A 13,540-nucleotide genomic window follows, 5' to 3' on the forward strand; every position below is an offset into this window, starting at 1 on the left:
TAGATAAAATGTGCTCTCTGGGGGATGGAGGTAGGGAGTAAATGGCTTTTAATGGCATTAGTGTGAAGGCGAACTTACAGCATACTGATAGTGAATAAATGATGCAAAATAGGGTGATGAGAAATGTTCAGACAACTGAGAATGTTGGGTGTTTCTGGTGGTTTTTTTTTCCTTTTTTTTTTCTTTTTTTTGAGGCAGGGAGTGGTGATAGCATGCAGACTGTCTTCCCTACTTGGATCATGAGAGTTTAATTGCCTACTGTTCTCTAGTTCAGGGGGGTGTGTGCTTTTTATTTTGCATGTTTCTTCAGTGCAAGCTTCTGGGAATGTGCACTCCGTCAGTAAAAAATGGAATCCAGGAGCGTGATTCCAGCGACAGGAGCACACTGTGACTTCTTTGTCAACCATCTACTTTTTGTATAACAGCCTCACTTAAAGAGTTCAGTTTCTGGAATTTTGGTGTCTTTAAATCTGAAAACTTGACAGAATTACTACGGTGGCATTTGGGGGTTTAAATAAAGTAAGATAAACAATGCTTTCGATAGCATAGGAGCAGTAACCCTAAGGTGAAGTGTAGGATCCTGTTGTGGTTCCCGGGGTAACGCAGTATGGTGAATCAGGTGTCTGCAGAAGTCCTGCGAGTCCTGGGTGGCGGTAGTGGGGGTTTTGGCTCTTCCCTCTCTGCAGAGGAGAACCAGCAATATACTCACAAAGTATACAGTAAAACCAAAATTACTGAAGGTAGGAGAGAAGAGCAGATGTTGCAGTTGAAAAAGTAACTTCTGTGTTTTATGGGTTTCTTTTATCTCCTTAAGCTTAATGTTGGCTTAATGCAGTTGTTGCATATAATTTAGAAACACAGTTTATATCCTCTTTCATAATTACACTTCTCGTTGTTTGGTAATACTCTTTATACTTTATTTAATCTTTTTGTATTGTCAGACAGCTGTAACATTTAAGTCTGTAAAAGCAAGACAGGAGACCAAGCCTTTTTTCTTTTGATTGCACTTTGAAATATTAATTTCTTAACACATAGTAGTATAATGGGGAAAAATAAGAAAGAACTGGTTTTGTGGACAACAATAAAAATTGCTTTAATCTTTCATTAAAAAAAAAATCCATCTCACTTCAGTGGTGCAATCTTAAAGAGTCAGTTGTAAGACACTGTTCCTAAAGCTATTAAATATATCTACATTCTACTGCATTTGCTAAGGGCCAGCTGTATTAATTTACTAAGGGTTTGCTGTGAACACTTGAGCTGTTTGCATATAGCAGTTGCACATGCTGCCCCTTGCAAAAATAGGTTTTACTGCCTGTCCTGACATTGAATGAATAACTTACTGTTTAAAGACCAGTGTACATTCTCTAACGGCTTTCTTGTGCTATCTCACCGAAGCTGACGGAAATGTGGGTGAGGTTAGGCTCAGGGTGAGCTGAGTGCTAGTGTGGCAAGAGGCTGCTGTGAGTAAACTTAGGACAAGCATGGAAGTTTAGTAGAAACTTTGTACGTGGCATGTGACTTACTGCACAGGACCCGTAGAGTAAAATGTGTGGGGCCTTGAGCTTTTTTTTTGGTGGTTGGTTTGTTGTTGTTGTGGGGTTTTTTTGTTTTTTTTTTTTGTTCCAGTAGTCAACATCACATCTTTGCAAGTAATGGTTCTTTGAAGGCAACGGTGGAAAAAAGGATGCCTTTAAAGCAGAATCCCACTGAAGGTGGCTAAAAATAGGGAGATAAACCCTTGTTCACCCAAAACACCCTGTATTCCATCAAGATTTTGCTGCAGGCTTTTGGCATTAGAGTTTTGCTACTAATGGCTAGGTAGTAGTATTTTCTTTAATAACTAAAACCCAAAATATAGCAGCAAAAAAATCTCAAACCTGTTTTTGCTGTTGCTTACTTTCAGGGTTGCGTGACTGAAATGAAGGGCTGGGGAAGAATCAGGGCTGAAGACACAGCAAAACCAAGGACTCAGGAGTTGGGGTAACCCAGAAAACCTTGGTGCAGCATTGGCTGTTGTGTGTGGGTGATGGGGGCAGCTGGTACACGTAGTGTCCCAGCCAGTGTCCTTTGGGTGCCAGTGCCACTCCTGCATGGTGCCTGCCTGTTGGCTCTGGTTGCAAACTGACCAATATTTGTATTTAATCTTGAATGAACATGTTTTATGGGGAGTGGATGTTTGTTTTACTGCCGTGGTGTGCCCTGCATATCAAAGTGCATTTCTGTTTTACTGAAAGTGCTGCCAGGTATAATGTTTTAATTCCCTACACATTTTCCTTCTACTATCAGCTAAAAGGTCCTGTATGCCTTAAAGGCTTTGTGGTAAAGCACAACAGCAAGCAGATGTGTACATCATAACTATGACTGTTGAGAATTAAACCAAGTTAACTGCAGGCTATTGAAAAATAGGTCTTGTACAGGGAATGGCCATTAAACCTGTGAACAGAGCTGTAACTTTTTGCAAGAGATTCTTGCGGGGTGCAGTGCTAAGCTATTCCCTGGTTATTAAAGACCTGATTGCACATGGGGATAGATTAGAGCAGAGCTGGACGGAAGGTAGCGTTGGCTGATTTGGGGCGGATTAGAGTGCTTTTTGAACATAAGGCTGCGTACGGTTAGTGGTCAGAGTTCCAGCTTAGTGTTCCCAGGCAGCAGCTTGATTTATTCAGCAGCAGGGAACAGTGTTGTCAGGTAGAGTAAATAACATCTGCCTAACGTGCAAGATTTTAAGTAACATCTGGACTTACAGGGGCTTGGATGGCTTTCCTCCTGGCTTCAGAGGTCTACCATGTGCTGGGGAGTGTGGCTACTTCAGAAAAAGTGCAGCTGGCACAGATGGGTTTGTATCTGGTTTACCATTTAATAGAGCAGCAGCTCCTTCTGAAAGGGAGATATGTGTACCACTAAAAATGTTTATCATTGCTTGAACTAAAAATTAATAAATGCTCTCTGACTTGAGGTGTGTTTTGCTTTAAATGGTTATTTTGAGAGGAAAAAATAGACTGGTATTTCAATATTATTAAAACCCATTAAACTACAGGATGTCTGTTAGAATGATTTTAGGCTGTAAAGAGTAAGTGCATAATTCTAGGAACAAGTGACTGTAGTTTTCAGATTTTTTCCATTTGAAAGTAGAGCTTTAAATATACAATGCATAATAGCTTATTTGAACTTCCAGATTAATTAATTTCTTCTAGTAGCACATAAACTATATTGTATTCTAGTCTAACTTAATTTTCAGACTTTGGCCAAAAAATGGTCAGTTAGTCCTCATGTTGGAAAAACACCATATAATGGACACTATGTCTTGCTTTCTCAAAATTTTAATATGCATCTGCATTGAGGAGCTGCTTCATTTACTTAGTATTCATGGTTTATATAGAGGATTAAATGTTTTTCTGGAACCAGTTTTCCTATTCCTTAGTAAAAGTGTTCTTGAATTGCTCTTCTGGAGCTTTATTCTGAACTGCCTGTGTTCAATAACTTCAACTTATTCAGATGCTAATATGCGGTGTCTCTCTTTTGTGAATGTCTGGCTAGAGACTGAAATTAGCATATTAGGAACAGATTTGAAAAAGACTTTTTCCTTTGTCTGCTTATATTTTATGAATAGCTTAAAGGAGAGGATGGTGTTCCTTGTAAATGGTTTGCAGAGTTGAAATCCAGTGGGCCTATAATGTTATGGTATTCTGTTACCATAGTCCATTTTTTAAAGTGGATTCTTTCTGTTACTAACACCTACACAGTAGGGATGATGCAATGAACTCTTACACGTTTACTGTTCTTCTTTAAATGTTTGCATTCTGCTGGTATATTCTTGAAACTGGAAAAGTGCAAGCAGAAAAGATGGTGCTTACTTAGGCACTAGACTCATTGCAGATGGCATTTGAGAAATAGACAATGCTGTGGAATTTGGCAGGAACTGGCTTTCTTCACTGTTCTTTATTTGTGGAGGGGAAAAAGGTCTTCTAAAATCTATTCCATGAAACTTTGATTCTGAAGTCTATCTGAAAACGTGTATGTGAAATGCATCTTTAACAATTACAAATGTGGTGTAGAAATGTTTAGGCAACTGAAATGTTGAAGAAGAAACTGGATTGCCTTTTATGTTGTGTGTGTGGTTTTGGTTTGGGTTTTTTTATTGTTTTATTGTCCACCGTGGTTTTGTTGCCTGTAATTGTGTGGCCCACTTTCTGCTTTTCTTACACTAAAGAAATGTAGTCATCTGTCTTCTGCCTTTTGCTAGCTGTTCTCAACATCTTAGTGAAATCAGTTTGGTTTTTTTTTCTGACGACTGAGCTGATGAGAATAGGCTTATGTGACTAGCTATTTTTGTAAGACTTTTATTAATAAACTGATAGCCTTAAGTGCAAAGAAGCAGATTTTCTCTGTTGAGTAGCTTGTTGCTGAACCTCTTCCTGAGCTAAAACCCTGTTGCAATCAATCACTCTGATCGTGAAATAAACATGCATGCAGTTTGTGTGCCAGGCTAATGTAACAGTTCAAACTTGTATATCCATGCACACTGGTAGGACTTTTTCTTATGGAGAGCCTTATTTCTGTGCTGGAGGACAGTTCTTGGTGGTTAGGTATGAATCCAAGGCAAACTTGATCTAAACTCAGTTCTAAAGTAAAAGACTGAGTCTGCCAAGAGAAGGGGTGTGTGTGTATGTATGTAGTAAGTTTTAGAGACTTATTTTTGCTTCAGTTAACCTATCTTTCTTTAAGGTTCTGAGTTTTGCATTCCTTGTGGTGTAAAGGCTTGTCTTCCTGGTATTTTGTGCATCTTCAGATAGAGGTTAAAACCGCCACAGTCAACATGTGGATACTGTGTAACATCTATTTTTGGCTTGATTTAGGTCATTTTTCTGACTCATCCTAAAGCGCTTCCAAACGCACCTGTTCACTTGAGGGGGCTGATGATTCAGGGAAGGCCATATATTTATGGACTTAAAGGGCAATTTATTGCACTCGTGCACACCTGTGGTGCTTTCAGAAGAGTTTGGTTCTGTTCAGCTCAACCCGAGTCCTCTCATTCCTCCAAGAAAGACAACTACTGAGCAAAACCACGGCTTCTGATGCAGTTATTTGATATGAAGTTTGGTTTGCCGATGTCTGTTGTGTGAGGGAGCCAGGGGAAATTGGTCCAGCAATGACGGCTGTTCAGCCCGTGTTTGACTAACGTTTAGGATGCTGCTCTGACTGCATCAGACCGAGGTGCTTTGGAAGGAGCAGCAGGCTTATACTGCTTCACTGATGGCCTCTGGGTTTTGTGGCTCTCTGCTGGAAGATGTGTTCTGGCCATGCTTCTGCCATGGAGATGAACTGAGCTGGGCCACGACATCTTTTGGTGTATGGGAGCACTGTGGTGTTTCAGCCGGTGCTGAGTCCACTGCTGCTTGTGCTGCTTCTGCCACATGCTGTGGGAACTAAAGAGGTGTCAGGAGCTGAGAAAATAAATCCTAGCTCTGACAGAGAGGAGTGGGAGGGCATATTAGTCTTTGTCATGATACCAAGAGGAGTACTGAAGAAAGCAGTGGTGAAGAGAAGGCGGCTGATAAGAAGAAACAGAGACAGACCAAGATAGTATTTGGGAGCCAGCCAGAGTGTAAACAAATCATCTGGGAGGTGAATTTGGACTGATACGAGTGAGGAGAGGCTGTGAATGGATAAAAACAGGAGAAGGTAATTTAAGAGCATGGATATAAACTGAGATCAAGAGACAATCTTATCTTGATCCTAGTGTTTGGAACACTGTAGGAGGGAAGATGTGAGATGAAATGGAAGAGACCAGTGTATTTTAGTCAAAACAGAGAAACAAAGCCTTATGGTCCTGGATGGGTGGATGAAGGGAAGTCATCACAGTACGTGCTTGAAATTTGGTAGCAGGATGGAGAGGGTGTAAATGTGTGTGGTAGGGAGGAGGGATTGTTTATTTATAATTCTATTAGCAGTTCTAACAGTGTCAAAAGCACAAGATAGAAGCTGAAGGATTATTGAGCCCGGAGGAAAGTGGAGTTTGAATGCTAATCTCACTATTCAAAAAACTTGCAGAGTACTGTGGTTTAAAATTACAGTACTATGTATAATAATATAAAAATATTTAAATGAGATAAGCGTGGAACAACCATAAAATAGTTTCCTTCAACATATGGTAAAGTTTTCTTTGCCTCCTTTGTTGTGAAGGTGTTTTGATAGATGATTTTTTTTTTTTTTAATTTTCCTATATGGAGAAGCTAGTAGTGAAGAAGAAGAAAAATAGTATGTCTCACACAGCAATTACTAGTTTCTGTAACTGAAGGTAGAAAAAAAATTGTATATGCTTGGCAGATGTTGGAAAGACCAGTAAGTCATTTTATTAGTGGAATTCGATAACAGTTTAATTTATTCTGTTCTGCTTTACAGTCGAAAGATGCATGAGTGTTATGCAGTCTGGGACTCAGATGGTTAAGCTGAAGAGTGGAACCAAAGGGCTAGTTCGGCTCTTCTACCTGGATGAGCACAGGACCTGCATCCGATGGCGACCATCCAGAAAAAGCGAAAAGGCAAAAAGTAAACTTTTACTATTTCTTTCACTTTCTGGGGCAGTTCACTATTAGACTGTGAATTATAGAGGGATCAATTAAATAAATGCTTTTTGATGCTTATTTTAAATGCGATGCGATACTTAAGTGAAGGTTTTCAGGAGTGTGAGTAGAGTTTAACCACCTACTAAAAGTTCAAGATTATGAAAGGAAAGGGAGTGTAGTTCAGTCACATGTCAACTTTTTCCATAGGTTTATATGAATTGTGAACAGACTGAACAGGAACTTGATAACAAACTATGCTGGACTCTTTTCAATGTAAACATCACAAATTTAAATATAGAACCTAGAAAATTTTAGACTGAGGTTTCTTAATACTAGCCGTAATTTTCTTTAGGCATTATTACATTTTGAGGTTACTGTGTAGCAATATTTCTCACTGAAACTGTTCCTGCTGCACTGTTTTAAATTGGAAATTCAAATTACTGGTTTATTGAATAAAATAAGGAGTAGAAATTCACAGAACTGTCCCAGAGGCTTGAGATTAAAAACAAGCCGTTGCGAAGGTTGCGGATAGTGACACTTGATGGTTTGGGGCCAGTGTATGGTGGCTAAGAGCTGCTGTGTTGAGCAGCATAGCTGTTAGGTGCCATTGCACTGGGAGCCATGTTACCTTAGCACAGTGATGGGTATCCCTGTCTTCCTGCTGTAGAAAGCACAGCTGTGGTGGGAGCAGTCACTTTGGAGCTACACAGCGTTTCACTGATAGATGGAAAACACTTGGTATCTGTCTCCATGCTCCCCTGTGCATAGCCTACAGTCCTCTGACATAGCTCAAAGAGCCTTGCTGTAACCTTTGTGTACCTACACTGGCCTGCCTTCAAGGCAGCTGTGCTGTGCATGTGGCACAGCCAAAGCAAGGATAAAACTAGGAATCAAAAAGCACTTTTGGATTTCAAGATGTAATATTAAAAAAAAAATATAATTAATGACTCTTAGCCTGAATAATTCAGAAATGCTAAAAACGGAAAGAAGTTGAGTGGATATCCAAGCATGTAAATTTTTGTTTTCCCTTTTCCTCCCATAGTTGTCATCGATTCCATTTACAAAGTCACTGAAGGTCGGCAGTCTGAAATCTTTCACCGCCATGCAGAGGGGAACTTTGACCCAAGCTGTTGCTTTACCATTTACCACGGCAACCACATGGAGTCACTGGATCTGATTACATCTAACCCAGAGGAAGCTCGCACCTGGATCACAGGACTGAAATATTTGCTGGCTGGAATAAGTGACGAGGATTCGCTCGCTAAGCGACAGAGAACACATGATCAGTATCCTTTTATGAGCCTGAGCTCCAGCTTTTTATTCATTATTTCTGGCTTGTTTTTTAGTGACTTAATCATAGGGTGTCCTTTCACCTCCTCTTCGTGACCAAAAACCTTGCCATTGATTGCAATGGAAACTTGAGAAATGGGTTTGACGTGGACACTTATGTGTGCAATAAAGTATCAGCTGTGCCTTAGGAACTGGATTAAACTGCATTGAAATCAGGGGATAGTCTTGCATTTTGTTAGTGAAATTCTTATTGAAGGGTCAAAACAGTAATTTCTAGTTATCTTAATAAATACTAACCTTGGCATGATTTCAGGATTTCTGTCATTTTCTACTTGCCCAGCTGTGCTTTAGCTATTCTGCTGCAAATTGCAAGCTCCATTAGAAGGCAATGTTTTCAAGATACTGATAATTGTTAGCCTCTGCACAGGTGAAACCTAACATTTTTGGGAGTCTTTTAGTAAACTGACTCGTAAGTCCTGGCCATCACGATTTCTCTTGGTTAGCGTATGTCAGACATCTGTATGTACTTCTCAGCCTCCATTGATTGTCAGGAGCACAAATCTTTAAGGCTCCTTAAATGTTTGTTGTGGGCAAGTAACCAAAATGAACTTCTTGTACGGACCATGTCCATTGAGTATTTTCTTGATGTGGTTTCTTTCACAACAGGGCTGACTAGTATGTTAAATACAAAGAACATTTACGATCCCAAAGCAAGCCCATGTTGATTAAAACTGTAACTTCTGCCACACAGAAATCTACGGTGGTCTCTTGTAAATACTCCTCCTGGAGAATATACATACTTAAGGTATTTTTAACTTATATTTTCAGTGTTTAAATCTGATACAAGATAGGCACAGATTCATTTGGGGGATATATTGCATGCTCTGTTGCACACATACTCAGGTTGCTATATTTATCCACGACTTTTCCGAACTTGCATATCTGCTGTATGTTCTGTACTGGTGAAACATCACTTCCAGGTCTCGTTTGTGTTATCAAATGTGGCAACTGGGAGACTGCAGACAAAATGACCCTGTACCAGTTCCACATAGTGTAAGAACTTGGCAAAATCTGCAAAGGGATATATGTGCAAAGAAGGGGTAAAAGGTACTGGTTTGAAAGTGGAGACCTTCAAGCTGAATGAAGGGAGAAGTGGAAGACGATATTGGAGCAAGCCCAGCAATACTGGAAAACTTAAGAGTACATTCTCAGACGAGAAACTAGTAGCAGAAATGAGTGCACAAAGGAGCTAGTACTGTGAACCTAGTGGTAAATAACTGCCATAAACCAGTACCAATTTTAAGCATTTGAATGAAACTGGAGCAAGGGCAAGGGGGAAAAAAACTGGTTCAGTGTCACTTCAATCCCATGTAAACCTGTAGAACATCCCCCAAAAGATTATATTAGCGATGAGCCATATGCTGTGTGAAGGATCACCTCTTGTTTTCTGAATTTGACAGTTGCTAGCTTTATTTGGTGCCATTTTGCCCTTTGAGGGGAGAAACAGTAAATGCATAAGTGCTACTCATTTTCTCTATGCAGCTTATGATTCTATTGAGTTGTTGCTGTCCTGTGGAAGTTGTGGCACAAGGTGAAGGCAAAGATATTGGAGAGGAAGTGGTGGACAAAGTAGTTGTCCAGAGATGGAAGAGTTACAAATACACGGATGAAAGAACTGTGTGGCAGTCTTGGAGGAGAGAGCTTGGAAAAAACAAGAGGGATTAATTTTTAATGAGGTTCTTATGGAAACCGCAGGGTGATAATAATGTACTTGGGCTAATTTCACAGTGTCTTCCTTATTCCATCCTCTTGCACTAGATTAACATCATCCCTGATCCAGGTGGCTATTGAGCTTGATTCCTTTGAGTCACAAAACCATTGGTCCTCAGATGTAACAGTCTTAGTTGCACCAGGCAGGAGGTACAACAGCAATAGCACATTGCACCAGAAGGTGTATAGTAGTAAAAATGCTTTGATTTGGCATCAGTGTGGGGAGAATGATGTAGATAGCGCCAGATCTTTGCCAGCATTGACTTTATTTCAGTGTACCCCAATAACTCTTAATATAAGCTGTGGGAAATGTTAATTCAATATTTTACCCAGAGGCACTGGCTTGAAAAAGACATGTCTGTGAAGGCTGGACTGAATAATGCTCAGTTTTTCTCCTGGAAGATGTTAAGGTCCTCTGCTAAGGAGGATTATCCTCCTGCCCAGAAGAGCTGGGGCAGGGTCTTGTTCTCCTGAGTTCAAGTCTTGTGCTTTACCTGCCCAACTGCGCTGCCTTTCTTCTCTGTGAGGAAATCACCCTCTTGTACCTTTCTTTGACACGTTTGTAGCTGGGTCAAACAGACCTTTGAGGAGGCTGACAAGAATGGAGATGGCCTGCTGAATATAGAAGAGATCCACCAGTTGATGCGTAAACTAAATGTTAACCTGCCCCGCAGGAAGGTCCGGCAGATGTTTCAGGTTGGTGGCCTCTAGCACCCAGCGTTGTTGTGGTAAGAGAGTGCCAGTTATGGTCTAGAAATAGATGGATCCAGAATAGGATCTGTGAGTTGGGACTTAAAACTCTGTCCTTTCCAGCACCTCACAGTCTTACCTTTTTGTAGACAAAGATGCATCAGAACGTTGTTTTAACAACATGAACCACATAGAAGACAACAGTACTTTTTCTGCATTATTGTTTTCATCTCTCTGAACTGGATTGTTCTATGCTGGCATTGATGGACAGTGAAGTTACTCTGTTTCTATTGAAATCGTTTTTCATTTCCTTTATGGAAAAGTATTTAACAGAACTATTAATTAAGATTTTTAACAACTTCCTCTTACTTAGCCAGACTCAATGTTCTACTTCTGTCAGTTATCATTTTCCACTAGCCCTAGTGTTTACTGTAGGATAGGAAAGATAAGCAAAGGACACAATGGAAACCAAAATAACATTTTCTTAAATCTTCAAAACAGTATCAGCCAAAAGCTGGTTTGCTATAAAACATGGGAAAGTTGAAGAATCTTCCATGGTCAAAAGCTCTTTGTTTGTCTGGCATAAAATCTGCATTAGAGATATATCTATGGAGGATCAAGTTACTCCCCAAAGACTTGTAGTGTGGAAACTGGTGGGGTTGTGCTGTGGAGGTGAATTTGGGTTGTACTTGTTCCTGGAGATTATAAATGTCACTGAAGATATCTACTAGATGTAAAATAATTTAAAATCCCATTTGACACCAGATAGCTAGGAATTATTTTCTTCTCTGCTTAGTTGCTGTGATCTGAGTTTATAGCTCAGATGACAGACTGCTAACAAGAGGTAATGAAATGCAGCTTCCTGAGATCCTTGGGTTTTGCTTATACTGTTGACTGCTGCAGGAGAGCAGAGAGTTGTGAAGCCATGTACCAAGAGGGGGGGAAAAAAAAAAGTTCTGTCTGCACTGTTTAAACTGTCTAAGAATGAAGTAGGGCACTCTAGCAACCATTGTCCTTTGTATAATCAGAGACAGTTTTTGGTTTAAAATAAGCTGCTTTACGTGTTTTTATTTTGCTGCTGTTGCTGCCAGCCTATACCTGAGTTAGTATCCTAGAACTCACAGGCATGGTTAAAGTTATTAAGGTTAAATATGAAAATTGTAGAAGGTTGGTTTGCTGTTAGTCGTTCAGGGCTCAATCTTAAAGGCCTTACCCCATGAGCAGTGCTTTGTGCCAGCAAGCCCTAGGGACTTCCAGGGCTTAATGCAGGATTAAGGGAGTAGCAAAGTAACTCTGGGACAAATCCTCACCCCTGTATTTAGCCACTCTGCACTGTTCTTCCACTTGGTCTGCTCAGGTGGTACTGTTTGTGTGACTTAGCGTTATGGTTCTGGACATGGCACAAAGCCTGGAGGAGCACCTGTGGCTCCATGGGGGTGGCTAGGCTTATGAAGCAGTCCAGGTCCTGCCTCTGGCAGTGGAATATGGGGCTGCTACTTGTGTGTGTGTACTAGAAGTCGCTGGTATAAGGATGGATTCCTGTTCGAAGATATGCTTTCAAGTTCAGTAGATTGCTTTATGTGAAGGGAAAATAAAATTGGATCTTTGGAAAGAAAAACAGGCCAGAGATATGGTCATTGCATCTGCTATTAGACTAACTTCTCTTCTATAGAAGAAGTGAGGCTGGACACCAATTGGAAGAGCTTTCTTGAGAAGGAAGAAGTGGTAGCCAGATGAGGATGCCCTTCGTCTGGAGAAGAACTTGTATTTGGTGTACCACTGTAGAGACAAGCCAACAAGTTCAAACCCAAGTCAGTGTTAAAAGGACTCTGCACAGAAGGTGTTCTGATCTGGACAGAAAGAAGCACCATTTTTAACAGAACATGACTTTGGAATGGAAGGGGGTTTATAACTACAAAGAAAAAAACATATACAGCTACCAACAAAGGACGTTATTCATGGGAACAACAGCATGTTTTTAAATGTTCATTTCACCTTGTCTCCATTATTTGCTTACAGCCTCAAACTTAGCAAAGTTGTAGCTTCCCTGAAGTTTGTTTTTTGTGGAGACCTACCTAATGTTTGACAGCAGTTCTCCAGAATATATTCTTTGTTTTGAAAATCCAAAGCAATCCTCTTAGGCAGGTGTTCACAGTAAAAAGCTTGTATTAACATGAGTTAATACTGTTTTCTTCTATTCCTACCTCTGAGGATGAACAAAAGCTACCATCAAGACTGGGGCTATTGGGCTTATATTTTTGTGTGGTGTTGTACTGCTGCTGCAGATCTCCCCTCTACAGAGTGCTGACAGGGTTGAGAGTGTTGTAGTTTGAATTAACATACATTTAAGACTGCGATATTGAATATGTTAAAATGTCAGACTTTGTTAGAGGAAGCCACAGGGTGAAATTGTGTTCCTTGCTATGTTTTAATCCAGGATAACTGCAGGGCATACAGGAGAGTAACAGAGATCAGAATAAAGCCCAGGGGGAGCCTTTTTACAAAGGAAACGTTCAAAACTGAAGATAGGGAACCTGTGGTTTTGGCATAGTAACTGTTTTCACAAAAAAAATCCAGCAGGTGGTATTGTAATTTTGCCGTTATTTTAGCCTACTAGGATTTGTGTGAACAGAATCTTGCAGGCTAAAACTTATTACATTTCTGTTTATGTATGTAAATCCTGTTTTGCTTTGTTCCCTGAAGTCAACTCTGTTTAGCATGCTTACTTGAATGTCTTTACTTCTTAGGAAGCAGACACAGATGAGAACCAAGGAACCCTAAATTTTGAAGAATTTTCAGTGTTTTACAAGATGATGTCCTTACGTAGAGATCTCTACTTATTGCTCTTAAGCTACAGTGACAAGAAGGATCACCTCACTGTTGAAGAACTTGCTCAGTTTCTAAAGGTGGAACAAAAGGTATGAGAATACTATGCATCCATATATATGTACATATAAATACATTCAAGTACAGGGAAATAATTTTATGGAAGAGTTTAGCTTGGGGCAGGGGGATAAAGCACAGGTTTTGTAACAAAAAAGAAGTCTAAATACTTCTAGTAAGTTTGAATTCTTCTGGACACTGGTAGAAGAAATGCAAGTGCAGGGCAATATGTTTTTTTGTTTTTAATTATTTGTTTATAATGGCATTTAAAATTCACACTTTTTAATTACAGTGATTATCATGTGTCTTAGCATGGTTGCTTCCTCTTGTATAGCTTGTCT

General features: G+C 40.0%; 1 protein-coding gene across 9 annotated transcripts in view; it reads left to right on the plus strand.

Moving 5' to 3' along the window:
- PLCH1 (phospholipase C eta 1) overlaps positions 1-13,540 on the plus strand; it is an 85,527-nt gene that overhangs the window by 33,051 nt on the left and 38,936 nt on the right. For 4 of the 9 annotated variants that reach the window (XM_037407155.1, XM_037407159.1, XM_037407156.1 and 1 more), the window contains 4 exons: positions 6,403-6,549; positions 7,609-7,852; positions 10,193-10,322; positions 13,064-13,234. In XM_037407155.1, coding sequence (XP_037263052.1) covers positions 6,403-6,549; positions 7,609-7,852; positions 10,193-10,322; positions 13,064-13,234 — 692 coding nt within the window. Of the gene's footprint in view, positions 1-2,504; positions 2,837-6,402; positions 6,550-7,608; positions 7,853-10,192; positions 10,323-13,063; positions 13,235-13,540 lie in introns of those variants that run through there. The other 5 variants (XM_037407163.1, XM_037407160.1, XM_037407154.1 and 2 more) reach the window with 5 other exon arrangements.

This window comes from Falco rusticolus, chromosome 13, assembly GCF_015220075.1.
Source record: "Falco rusticolus isolate bFalRus1 chromosome 13, bFalRus1.pri, whole genome shotgun sequence".
NCBI classification, from domain to species: domain Eukaryota; kingdom Metazoa; phylum Chordata; class Aves; order Falconiformes; family Falconidae; genus Falco; species Falco rusticolus.